We start from the raw sequence: 13,331 nt of genomic DNA, 5'->3' as shown, positions 1-13,331 counted from the left end.
TGCGGCCCCCGAGCCTTCCACGGGCAGCATTTCGGGGGAGCCGGCTGTGGCTTAATTGTGGAGTCGGCCGGTGGCCCGGCGCGCCGCCCCTCCCCGTGCGCTCCGTGGTGCGGTCCAACACAGCAGTGGGCAAGCTGAGGCCTGCCTGGACTTTGATGAATAGGCATGAGGCGTAAAGGGGTGGGCCGCTCGTTTTGTTGTTAGATGCAGCCGGTTGACAGAAGTAGGGAGATGGGGAGAAGGGAAATGCGGGCGGAGAGCCCACATGTCCCAGAGCATCCTCGGCTCCCGCACCTCTAGCCACGAGGCCCCCCGCCTGGGCCCACCCTGCCGGGCGGCCGCCACACTCCCCCTTGCCCCTCGGCCGCCCAGACCCATGCCGCGTCCCGCCGCGCGCCAGTTCCCCGGCGTGTGCAGACCCCCGCACGCTCACCATGCTGTACGTCAGTGACCCCATGCAGCACTTTGCCACGGTAGGTGTGCCGGCGTCTGCCCAGGGCCGCGTCTCCGTCCTTCTTGGGGAGGCTTGGGGGGGCTTTAGCCGCGATGGGGGGTTAGGAGGTGCGTTCTCTCGTCTGCATCCTTGTCAGCCGCCTGGTGCGGGCCGGGTGCCGCAAGCCGGGGTAAGCTGAGGCGGACAGGACGCGCCGAGGGACTGGGCGGGTCCTGAGCATAGAGGCAGATGCCTGCCCACCCCGGAGCTTAGGGCCCCGTGCCCACTGGCTGAGCAGGGCCAGCAGCCGGGGATGGGGAGAGGCCAGGCGCGTGTCTAGTCAGGGCCGGGTGGTCGCCTTGAGATGCGGGGCTTCGCGCTGCTCCCCGGCTTTGGGCCGGCGGCTCCGTCCTGCCCGCACACTCTCAGGTCAGCAGCATCCTCTGCTGGGAATCTGCGCAGTAGGCTGACTCGGTGTGGTCTGAGATCCCGGTCAAGGACTTGCGGCAAGCTGGCCTCGAGGTGTCCGTCTGACGGCGGGGCAGCGGCCTGGCAGAGGGGAAGGAAGGGACAGCCGTGTTTACTTGGCCCCTGCAGCCTGGGCCCCGGGGACCAGGGCTCATTTCCAGACTTGCCATGTCCCCGGGGGCCAGGCAGGCACCAGGCTGCTAATTGAGCAGGTAGAGGGTGGGGCCATCTTTCCTGCCAGGGACGCAGGTAGAGTGGGGGCTGTTGGTTCCATGTGCCCTGTGGGAGACCCGGCAGCGGGCAGACGACACGAGCCGGAGCCACAAAGACGTGGGGGTGCAGCAGCCTCTGGAGACGAGAAGGTTCTGGACAGAGTGTGCGTGAGTGCACAGAGTGCATGTGTGTGTGTCCCCAGCAAGGCCATGGGGGGGGCGGTGACAGTGTGTGGCCCGGGAGGAGCTACCTGCCTGCGGCACCCACACGACCCAAGGCACAGCCAGAGGCCCCCGGGCCCTGGGGCCAGTGTCCCTGCTCGGCCAGCGCGAGGCCTGGGCGCACGGGGACAGGGGTGTGACCTTTTCTCCCCAGTGAGGTGGCTGCCGCAGTGCAGATGTCGGGTGAGGCCGAGCACGGCTGCTGCGAGGTGTCTTCCCCAGGCGCAGGGGTGAGGGCTGCAGGGTCCTCCGTGGACCGTGGAGGGCACATCTGCTCTGCTGCTGTGGCCCACACCTGCTCTGTCTGTGTAGACGGAGGGCAGGAGGGCAGGTCCGTCAGCAAGGCTGCAGAACTGCCCGGTGCCTCTTTCCCCGTGGGGGGTGGGGGCGGGGCTGGCTGGGGTCACTGATTTGTAAATGCGTCTGTTTCCTGTTTCTGTCCCAGGAGACAGAAACTTTCTGCTGCTGCAAAACCTCACGAAAGAGGAAGTGACATTTGGCCCAAAGCACCTGAAACCCCAAAATGAACAAACAGGGTTGTCCCTGACGAGCTCATATTGTCACGTCCCTTGTCGCTGGGGACTCTTTGGGGCCCGTCCCTCTCCGTCGAAGGCTGAACGACCCGTTTCGTGGCTCCCGCTTACCGGGGGTGTTTGGCTGGCACTGGAGGGCCTGAGGACTCTGTCTGGGGCGGCTTCTCCCCGTGGCGGGCCAGCCGCCCGTGACCCAGGAGGGAGCTGAGGACACGGAGGACCCCTTCTCACCTGAGACCACACTGCGATGGTCCAGAGCAGGCACCTGGAACCGACTTTTCCGCGTTGGAGATCTCTGTGGTTCACTACCCTCTCGGTTTCACTATTTAGCAAAGCTTTAGCGTCTCAAGAAATAAGCAAGGTTGATATTAGCCCCGTGGCTCTTTTCGTGCCTGTTGACCAGAGCCGGCATCTATTTGGGCTGCAGGGTCCTCTTTTTTTATTGTTATGTATATTTGAGAGAGACAGACAGACAGACAGACAGAGACAGAGCAGGAGCAGGGGAGGGGCAGAGAGGGAGCGAGACACAGAATCCGAAGCAGCTCCAGGCTCTGAGCTGTCAGCACAGAGCCCAACGCGGGGCTCGAACCCACGAACCGCGAGATCATGACCTGAGCCGAAGTCAGACGCTTAACCAACTGAGACCCCAGGCGCCCCTGCAGGGTCATCTCGAGCTGGGTCATCAGTGCCTGGCCGGCTCCCGCTGTCCACCAGTCTGGTGTGTGCTGTGTGAACGCCCAATTCCACATCCTGGGGCAGCACGAGTGGGCTCAGTGCTCTGCATCCCCCGTCCAGCGACGACCCCGTCACTCTCTGTCCCTGCAGACAGTGCAGCCTCTGGGGAAGGAAGGGCCCCAGGTGGGAAAAGCCAACCGATGCATCAAGAACTATGTCCTGAGCGCCTCCTGTATCCAAGGCACAGGGAGGGAGGGACGAGATCCCGCACGGCTTCTGGAAGGGCCCCTGCTGCAGTGCTCGGAGCAGACCACAGGAGGGCAGGCCCGAGGCGGGGAGCCTCAGGCCGCGGGCTTATCCCGCAGACGGATGGCACCTAGGGCCAGGTGTGAGCGGGGCAGGCGGTGAGCATCCCGGAGACGTGCTGGTGGGCTGGGAGGGGCGAGGGTGACCCAGGTTGGACCCAGGAGGCTGGGCGAAGGGAGTTACCCCTGGTTTATTCCGACGTAAAACTGCAGGAGGGGGATTTGGGGAGAAAGGTGTGAGCTCGGCTTTGCTGCCTGAACCACTCATCGGCTGTGCCAGGGCTGAAAGGAACAGCTGCGGGGGGCGGGGGGGGTCCCGGCATGGGTGGGGGCTGCACAGACAGAAAATGGCCAGATCGGAGATAAGCAGAGGGAGAGACAGTTCCCAGCAGATGAGAGGGGCAGCCTGGGAGCCAGGAGGGGGGACCCGTGGGGGACAGGAAGGGGTAGGGCCTCCAGGGACCGGCACCTGGCAGGAGGGGAGCAGGAGTGGCCGGGGTCTGGGCCGTGGGGTGGGGTGGCAGCCACGAGACGTCCTTTCTCACCTGGTGCGGTGGGCAGAGAAGGCCCTGGCGGCCCGGGCAGGACTGAAGGCTCCGGAAGGGGAGCACCGGAGCCCTCCTCGGGGGCGATGAGGGGTGGCCCGCATTCGCCAGGCTCTGGGCTGACCCTCCGCCCGCCCCACGGCCACCCACCCTGACCCTGCTAGTGGAAAATCCATTCTTCGTCTGCTCGGCCAAACCCTCCTCTCTGCAACAGCCGATGTCCCCTGTTCGTTATCACCGCCTGTAACTCGGAGCCAGAGGGTCCCTGGGCTGAGGCGTCCCCATCAGCCCTTCCTCTGGCTGCAGAAGCTCTGCTCTCTGACCTCCATTCTGGAAGCTTCCCTGCGCCCTGCCCATCTTTCACTTTTGGTGGGGCTCCACCAACCCTTCTCATGCACCCCCTCCCTGCCCCGCCGCGCGCTGTGCGTTCAGCCTGTCGTGAAGCCCCGAGCCCCCGCGCACTCGGTTGCTGGGCTGCTGGCTGTCATGGCCGCACCTGCCTGGTGCCGTCTCCCAGCGCCCGGGAAATGTGTGCAGAAGGGCTGAGCTACCCTCACCCGCCAGGGAGCTTGTCAGGCCTCAGGGCTGGAGGAAGGGCCTGGGGTCGGCCTGTCTGTCCACCCCGGGGCCTTGAACTGGGGAGGTGATGAGCAGACCAGCAGCGAGCACCTCCCTGAGGAGGGGTGGCCGTGTCTCCAGCTCTGGTGCCGGCCATCGAAGGTGCTGCCCCGTGACGCCGCCTCAGCCCCCGCCTCCTTCACTGTGCTTGCCGCTGAGACCAGGGGCCGCTCAGGGAGGGGTGGTGCGGGCAGGGCCCGATTGGCACCTGCCGATGGACAGATGGACGAGGGAGACATGGGTGAAGGAAGTCAGGGCAGACACCTGGCTCAGGGTCGGGCTCTGGGGCTGCAGGCAGTGGGGGTGGGAAGGCTGACTGCCCCCAGTGGGGCTCAGGGGCTCGGGGTCCCCCACACATGACACCCCTCCTTTGCTCCAGCCCCTGGGCACCCTCAAAGGGGCTGTTGTCTGGGGGTTCAGTAAAGTCTGCAACCGTGGACCACGCGCCTGTCCGCGGGGGACCCGCAGACGCTGGCAGGGTGCAGCCCAGAGATGCACGGGGACCTCGCGGGGCCGGGGCTCGGGCCGCCGCCCCCGCTGTCTGGGCGGTGCTGTCTGCGGGCGGGGAGCAGGGGGGCCCTGCAGACACGCCTCAGCAGCTGCAGGGACGGCTCTGGGGGCACACTTCTCCAGCGCGAGGTGTGGAAAGTTCCACCCGGCCCTGGCGTCGGATCGGGCGAGGAGAGAGCGTGAGCGCATACTTTCAGGGGAGGAGGGTGCCTCCCCCAGCACGAGTACCAGTACCGTCTTGTTGGCGTTTCCGCCCGTTTACTCAGACTCCGGGAGATGCTGTGGGAAACAGCGCGGGTGGAGGTCTTGCTCCGAGGGGGATGGGTTATCTCCCCCTGGAGCCCAGACGGCACGCCAGTCACTCACCTCTGGGCGAGGCCGCACCCAAGCCCAGACACGCCTGTCAGAGGAGATCAGGGGGTTTGGAGTTTCGAGCTCTACAAAAAGTTCTGGCCTTGGTGTGCTAGGGGGAGCTGGGGTCAGAGCAGAAGCCCTGGGAGATCCACGGGGTGCCCGCTTGACCCGCCCGGAGCCCACAGCAGGGGTGAGGAGGCCGCAGAGCTGAGGCCCAGGCTCCCCGCGAGAGAATGGTGCTCGCGCCCTGGGTTAGGCGACACTGCCTCCCGGGAGTGGGGAGCGCTGAGCTGGCCTCACCCCAGGAGGTGACATCCGAGGGGAGTCAGGGGCAGGGCGGCCAGGCCAGGTGGGCAGGTGGCTCTGAGCAGGGCGTGGAGGCTGGAGGGCAGAATCTGGCCAAGGGCATGAGGAAGGGGCCGGGGAAGCCAGCGGCCCCTCCCTGGGCCGGGAGCCAGGGCGGCTATCTGCCAAAGGCCGACCTTATGGGGAGCCACAAAGAGGTGCCTCCTGACTGTTCACTTGGGGCGATGAGGGAGACATGCTGCCGGCTTGGGGAGCAGTGCACATGGCAGGCAGGGCCCAGCGGGCACGGTGGGGGGGGGGCAGGCGGCAAGGAGGGAGGAGAGAGGAGCCCGTGCAGCCTCAGGCCCGGGGCATCACCACCTTCCGCGTCTGCGAACGTCATGGGTGGATTTTGCTGGGAGTTACACTTGGACCTCTTGGCTTTCTCCAGCAGTGCTTGGGAAGTGTCCTCACTCCCCATTGTCATGAGCCTCGGGGGACAGATGGAGGACCCTGATAGTACCAGCTCTGCTCTGCCCTCTGGGCACTGCGGGGGCCCCCTGTGTGAGGGGAGGCCACCAAGGTCACCGAGCAGAGACGCAGGCAGCTGACCTCGCCTGCTGCTCTCTGCACAGAGCAGCCTCGGCCCGAAAGCAGCGAAGGAAACAGGCTTTAGTGTCCAGAAAGAACTTCCTGAGGGTCAAGGGTGTAAGACGCTGGACCAGCTTGGCCCGGTCGTCTGCGGAAGCCCTTTGCTGCAGGTTTTAAAGAGTGGGAATAGTCATAGCTGACCTTCGGAGAACACGGGTTTGAACAGCTCAGTCACTTGTATGCAGGCTTTTTTTGTTTTGTTTTTAATAAATACAGTACAATACTGAAATGTATTATTTCCTTTTCCTTATGATTTAAAAAAATTTTTTCAAGTTATTTATTTATTTATTTTGAGAGAGAGACAGTGTGAGTGGGGAAGGCGCAGAGAGAGGGGGAGAGAGAGAATCCCCAGTAGGCTCTGCGCTGAACTCACAGGACCATGAGATCCTGACCTGAGCCGAAATTAGGAGTCAGACGCTTAACCGACCGAGCCCCCCAGGCGCCCCTCCTTATGATTTTCTTAATAAAGTTTTCTCTTCTCCAGCTTACTTCATGGTAAGAACATGGTATACAACACGCGTGGCGTACAAGGTCCATGTTCATTGACTTCGTTATTGGTAAGGTTTCTGGTCAGCAGAAGGTTATTCGTAAAGTTTTCGGGGAGTCAAAAGTCACACTTGGATTTTTGACTGCGTGGGGTATCGGCGCCCCTCAGCCTATATTGGTCAAGGTCCAACTGTGTTTCGGGGTTTACAGCCACAGGAAAATGGACACCCATGAGATACGAACCCACAAGGGTCGTGATGTCTGTCACCCTACCCAAAGTAGTGGGAGAGAAAGCCCCAGAACACGGAGGCAGGTGGAAAGAACCTGGGAGGCTCCTAGGAGGAGGTGAGGCCTGAGGCTTTACAGGTGTAAGGAGACAGTGTTCCAGGAAGGGGAGAGCAGAAGCAAAGGCCCTGTGGTATGGAGCAAAGATACAAAGGAGGCTGGGAAGAGGGGCTCCCTGGGGTGCCCGCTATCACCCCCAGAGGCCCAGGACCTCTGTCTTGGGAATCTCCATTTCCTTGCGGCAGAGACAGACGGTGCCTCCTGCGTCAGTGTTTGAGCCAGTGTCTCCAACTGCCCAGTGCAGGGACGAGGCTGTGGCCCCTGTCCCTCGAGTCCCCTCCGCTAAGTGAGTCAGCCCGGAACTGAGCCTCTGAGGACATAAGTGAAGTCACCTGAAGTTTTAGTGACAAGGTTTTCTGCTGTGACTTTCACTGAAGATATAAGGTTCATTCGGGGTGGGAGGTGGTCCTGCGTGTGACGCCTGCCCTTGGTCCCGGGCCGCAGGTCACAGCCCGTCTGTGCTCCTGACTTTCTCATCTGGTCTTACTAGCCTGGCATCGCTTAGGCACGGGGGGGGGGGGGGGGGAAGGAGGGGAGGAGGGAACCAGCGCACAAACTTAAAAACAATTTGTTTTCCGTCTACGCCCCAAAAAACTCATTTGAGATGGTTTACCGGCTGTAAATAGATAAACACACATAAAATAAGAATCTTCTCAAAGTGCCAAACCCGGCTCACAGCGAAAGGACCGGCCTCAGGGGGAGCCAGAGGAGCCCTGTTTCCAGAGAACTCTGGCCAGTCAGGACAGGGAGACCAGGCAGGGGAGGGTGCAGAGAGGTGGCCTGGCCCCGGGGACTGTCCCCATGCGTTGTGGCCACTCCCACCCACCGGCTGCTCCCGGAGGGGCTGCCTTTGACCCCAAAGAGCGCCCAGGGCAGGAGCGGGTGTGCTGGGTCTGTCTGTGAGTGTCTGAGCGGTGGGCACGGCAGGATGGTGAGACGGCCTCTCTGGGGGCGCAGGGCCCTCCCCGCTCACCCCACCTCTGCGCCTGGTGCTCGCCCGCTCCTCACAGTGAGTGCAGAGGGTCTGGGGCTGGCCCCGCTTGCTTCCTCATCGGCAGACCTTGCCTTTGTGCGGAGGAGGGAGAGGAGTGTGTGAGCACGGCGGGCGCCCTGGCTCCGGGGAGCCCCTGGGCGGGGGCCGTTCCTCCTCATGCGCAGTCACACGTTATAGCCTTCCTGGACCCTCCAGATCCCGACAGCTGTCCCATGATGGCTTCACCCCTGCCTTGTAGATGGAAAGCTGAGGCCGAGGGAGGCGGAGGCCCGGCTGGTCCCATGGGGGGCCCAGGGCCTCGCCCCCGGGTCTGCCGACCTCAGAGCCCTGCTGGACCTGAGTGGTCCCTCCTGCGCATCTGCTCTCGCCCGGGGACACCGTCCTTGTGGGCGGCACTAATCCTGGACCTGGCACGTTAGGGAGGGGGGTGGGATGGCCGGGAGGGCCCAGCGTCTGGGGCCACCAGCCCAGGCAGCACCTCGGGACCACCTGTGGTGACCCCCGGCCCTGGGGGCTTGGGTGGCAGCGCAGGGGCTGGGGGGCTGGGCCGAGCGCAGGTGGGCGGACCAGGGGGCAGGCTGAACCCTCTGCTGCCTGGGGGGGGGGTGCCTGGGGAGGTGGGGCCTCTGGACCCCCACTCAGCCCCTATTCTTTGCTTTCCCCTGGGCGGGGGGTGGGGCTGAAACCCGAGACCCTGGCCAGAGTGGGGTCCCCCTGTGTGAGGGCAGCACAGCCATCCCCGCTCCCTGTCCCCTGCTGCTGCTCTGTGCTGGGACAGCCCCCAGAGGGTCTGCCGAGGAGGGGAGGCCCCTAGGCTGGAGGCCGGGACCCCCCCCCCAGAGTGGCTCCCTCTGTCCTCTCCCGACTGCTTCTGGGGCGGGACCCCCTTCCCCGTTGCCAGAGACGAGCTCCCTTCCCAGCAGAGGGCCAGACACAGACCCAGTTCAGGACCTCCATCCCGAGGCGGGGCCTCCCACCGGGAGCGTCGTCCCTCCGCTGGAGGCTGCGGGGCCCGAGGTCTAAGCCCCTTGCTCCTTCCCTGCGGCGTCTCGGGCCCTGCACGTGAGCACACACGGGCATGCAGCCCCGAGGCCTATGTGTGCCCTCGTGAGCCCTATGTGAGCAGAAATGGGCCACCGTGGGATTCTGGCCCCAGAGGTGCCGACCCTGGGGCCAGCCTGGACCCCGCAGAGGCGGAGGGACGGACACCCTGGTGCACCCACAGGGCAGGTCCCCCTCCCTGCCCCTGCCCACTGTCAGCAGAGGGCGCCAGGAAACATGTTTGTGGAGCAGATGGACAGAGCCTGTGTTGGGGGGCCTGTGTGGCCTGCTGGGAGGAGCCCCCAGCCCTCCCGCCGGGGTCCAGCGCGGCACACGGGGGATCTGGGGGGAGAGGTGCTCTCCCGGCCCCGGCCCCTCCCGGAGCCCCGGTGCATCCTCCGCGGGACCAGGAGGGGAGCCCGCCCGCCTGCAGCCCTGCTTGGGTCGGGCCCAGGAGCCCTGCACGCACATGTAGGCACACGCGGGCTGCCCCGGGCTGGGCATGTCCTAATCAGCCCGCTTTCTTGGGAGTTCTGCTTGAAAGCAAACAAACCAAAAAAGTCCTGGTTTTTCCCGGGGTTCCTCGTGCCACCAGGGGTCTGGCCTCCGCTGCCAGAGGCCTCCGGTCCGCACGGAGGGCACCCCGGCTTCTGTGCATGCGGCTGTGCTGGCCCAGTTTGGGCAGCGAGGTCGGGATGGGGCTGGTCCCCGCAGTGCCGCGCGCCCATCTGACCTGGAAGGAAGGCAAAGGGAGGGAGCTAGAGCCGCCCACTTCCTAAGCAGCGGGTTCCCTGCAGCGAAGCAAATGGGCGGGACGCCTCTGCCCTCTGCGTTTCCTGGGGATGGAGGTGTCCCTGGGGAGCCGGGGGAGGGGCAGCAGCAGGGAGACCTGGCCCCACGCTCTCCTGGGGAAGAGGGGCGCCCTCCAGGCACCGGGACCGCAAAATGCCACAGAGCCACGGAGCGTGCATAGGGGCCACTGGCTGGCTCCGTGGGCGGAGGAGGGGTCTGGGACGCCCGCTGGGTGTTGGCGGTGTTCGCTGGTGGTGTCGGCGCGTGCAGAGCACTCCCTTCGCGCACACGGGCTCCCGCACCCCCTGCCCCGTGTGGCTGCCGGGCGCAGATGCTATCAGCCTTGCTCTTTTGGTTCAGTGAGTAATTCCCTGGCACCCGCCTCAGATCTGTAAAGAATGTGGACAAGTTAAAATCTGAACAACGCTGTTGTGTCGTGGGGCTGCCTCTCATTTCTGGGAGCAGGGGGCGGGGGCCCTTTGCCCCGCTGGCCTGGGCCGTCCCGGCGGGGATGGAGCCGGGAGGGGGCACAGACTGCACCCAGGTTGGGGGGTTGGGCTGTGCTCCTCAAGGACGGCTCCGCAGGGCAGATGCTCCCCAGGGCCACCTGGAGGGAAAGAGAGAGGTCACGGAGCCTGGGGGGGCAGGCTGGGACCCCACCTTCCCTACCAGGACACCCCTCCTCCCCGGCTCTCAGCCTCCTTGAGTGGGGGGGCCCTCAATCCCTGGGGAGACATCCTGCTGCCTGGCACACCTACGTTCCGTCATTCATTCATTCATTCATTCACTCACTCACACACCCACGCCTGTCATTCATTCATTCATTTTCACTCACACACCCATGCTCCGTCATTCATTCATTCATTTTCACTGATGTACCCACACTCTGTCCCTCCCTCCCTCACTCACTTGCCCAGCAGGCCTCTCGAGGAGCGCTCTGCAACGAGAGCCCGCGGTACCCCGACAGGGCAGGGGTGCTGACGGCAGTGCAGTGAGCCTGGGAAGATGGCAGCCGCAGGGGTGCCTCGAGCCCCTGGCGGCCTGGGCCCTCCGGGTCCGCACGGCCGGGAACGGATGGGGTGCGGGCTGCACGTGTGATGCCAGTAACCGTGTGGAGAAACAGTGAAAAGTAACCCATGGAAGTCACTTACTAATTTATCTTCCTTCTCAGAAACGATGCCCGTTTCTGCGCGTGCTGAGTGCGACACCGCGAGCTAGATTCTTCCTCTTATGTTTTTCTCGTGACCGAGTGTGTGGAGTCAGGGCACCCACACCCACAGCAGCTGCCTCGGCTGTGAGGGCACACGGCAGGCGCCCCGTGGAGCAGGGGTGCTCATTCTCCCCCCTCTCCGTCCCCCAACCCGGCTGGGCCAGGGGAGGGAAGGAGCCTGCGGTTGCTGCTGTGTCTTAAATAGCCTTATTGAGTTATGCTTTACCTGACACACAGTTCACCCATTTCAGTGTGCGGCTTAGCGTGTTTGAGTGTATTCACAGCTGCGTGTGCCCCCCAAGGTGAGTTTTAGAACCTTTCAATCACCTCCAAAGGGAACCAGGTACCCCTTAGCCTCTGCCCCAGCCCCACCCAGCCCCTGGCGGCCGCTGCCCCGCATCTGGCGGGACGTGGCCGTCCTCGGGACCCCACAGCATGCTCACGCCTGCAGCTTCGTTCCCTCGCCGGTAGTGTTCCCTGTAGCGCGTCGGACTCTGTGATGGTCGAGTCATACCGTTCCCTCGTATGGACCCTGCAGTTTGCTCATCCGTTTGTGTCGGTGGGTGCTGGGGCGTCCCCGGTGACAGGTGAGGGCACAGAACCGGGAAGGCTGTGCGGGAAGGAAGTCTCCGCGGTGCCCTGCAGGGGTCCCCTGTCCCGCTGCCCCAGAGAGGTCCCGGCAGAAAAGCCTGAGGCCCACCCAAAGGGTCCTTCCGGTGGCAGCTTCAGCCAGGCCTCAGGTGACTGTCCCCTGGGGGCTGGAGCATCCTGGGCACGAAGGAGGCACGAAGCCGTGGGCACGTCACCTCCCTGTGCTCCGTCGGCCCTTGGAGGATGGGGAACGTGTGCCCTCCAGAAGGACGCTGAGTGGAGGGGACTCTGGGTTATGAACACCCCCTCCTGATGGAACCCTGAGGGATGCGCCCCTGCGCTTTGCAATTTGGTGAAGGCAGGCTACCCTGCTCTTGCTGCTGGCCTGTCTCTGCTCCCCAGGGGGGGCCCAGGCCCTCTCCCCACAGTTCACACCATCCCCACCCGTGTCCTGCGTTCTCGGGGCCACTGCCTCACCCCAGGCAGGTCAGTCTCCTCTACGTGCCTCGGTGTCCTCATCTGTGAAACGGGATAATAGCAGCTCGCACCTTGGGCTCATAGAGAGGATTAAAATAACCCTTGTCGCCATCGTGGCACACAGAGTGTTTGCAGTTAGGAGCCCTTCTGGCCAACATCAGCTGCTCTTTGCCCTCCCAATCCACCTCCTGCCTGAAGCCTCCAGACTGGGGAAGGGGGCTTCCTTGCCGGCCCTCCGGGAGGAATGTGATCCGTCCTGGACTGGGCTGGACTGGGGTCCCGGGACCCCAACAGGGTGAGCCGGGGGTGCACACACAGTGCAGCTTAGAGTCCCTGTCCCTCCCGTGTGTGTGTGTGTGTGTGTGTGTGTGTGTGTGTGGCCCTGGGGGAGGGGCAGGGCTCCCTGGGCCCAGGTTAGGATTAGGGTTAGGATCAGGGTTAAGATATGGACCAGCCGGAGGGGACTCTGGGCCCCACAGGCTGGGGCCACCGTCTGCCCCGGCCCGTCTCTCCCACTGTCTGGCTGCCTGGGCCCGGGGTCTCCCCACTTCTGGCTGTAACACAGGGTGGGACGTGAGGCTGTCCCCTGAGCCTGCTGGGCCGGGAGGGGGCCGGGGGGGGCCCGGAGCCCCCCCACCTGCGGCTGCCTCCAGGTGTGCTTGGCGGAGCCCCGAAAACCCTGGCACCCGGAGCCAATGGAGGGGGGAGGCGAGGTGAATATGTCAGTTTATCCCAACACAAGCAGTGACCTGTCGGGTGGGGGGGTGACGGGGAAATATTTGGGATGACTGAGCTGCTGGCCCTTTAAGGCTCCTGTAACAGGACACCTCTGGCCGCGCGCTTCCACTCTGCAGCCTGACTGTGCCCCCTCCCTCCCCTTCCCACGTTAGCCCCAGTTCAGTCTGCTGAGCAGCGCCATGGACCAGATGAGCAGCCGCGCGGCCCCGGCCAGCCCCTACACCCCGGAGCACGCCGCCAGCGTGCCCACCCACTCCCCCTACGCGCAGCCCAGCTCCACCTTCGACACCATGTCGCCCGCTCCGGCCATCCCCTCCAACACCGACTACCCCGGCCCCCACCACTTCGAGGTCACCTTCCAGCAGTCGAGCACAGCCAAGTCGGCCACCTGGACGGTGAGTTGTGCCTGGGCTCCCGGGGGGGGTGGGGGGGCCGGGGCTGCGGGTGGGGAGGGGTGACGGCCCTGGAGGCTCTCGCTGGCCGGCCCGGGAGGAGCGTCGGGCGGGAGGCGGGTCTGGGGCTGGGCAGTCTGGGCGTGCCCACCCCTCGGACGCACGCGGCCAGGGCGGCCAGCCTCCTGGGGCCCCAGAGGGGCAGGCGTGGCTCCACAGCCGGGTCTGCGGGGCAGAGGCAGGCCATCCTCACGGAGACCCCCGCGTCCCTGCACTCAGCTGGGGCTGGGATCCCCTCCTGGGTGAGCAGGGGGCGCAGATCAGTCACCGGGATCTGCAGAAGCCGCCTCCTCCCGGCGGGGCGGGTCGCCAGGAGGTCCGGTGTCGCGGTTGGTGGCTTGGGCTTTGCCTGTGCAGCCCCCAGGGCGCGGGGATGTGGGGGGTGGGTCCAGGG

At 64.8% G+C, this 13,331-nt stretch overlaps 1 protein-coding gene across 1 annotated transcript in view; it reads left to right on the top strand.

Annotated features, from left to right (window-relative positions):
- LOC120242588 (tumor protein p73-like) overlaps positions 1-12,880 on the top strand; it is a gene marked incomplete at its 3' end in the record, with an annotated part of 38,962 nt that extends 26,082 nt beyond the window's left edge. The window contains exon 4 of the mRNA XM_039248449.1: positions 12,638-12,880. Within this exon, the coding sequence (XP_039104380.1) occupies positions 12,638-12,880 (243 nt within the window). The remainder of the gene's footprint in view (positions 1-12,637) is intronic.
- Positions 12,881-13,331: the final 451 nt, after the last annotated feature.

The sequence above is a fragment of the Hyaena hyaena genome, unplaced genomic scaffold (genome assembly GCF_003009895.1).
Source record: "Hyaena hyaena isolate Hyena2069 unplaced genomic scaffold, ASM300989v1 scaffold_308, whole genome shotgun sequence".
Classification (NCBI taxonomy): Eukaryota; Metazoa; Chordata; class Mammalia; order Carnivora; family Hyaenidae; genus Hyaena; species Hyaena hyaena.
Note: the sequence above shows the minus strand (reverse complement) of the source record. Positions and strands in the feature narration are given on the sequence as shown.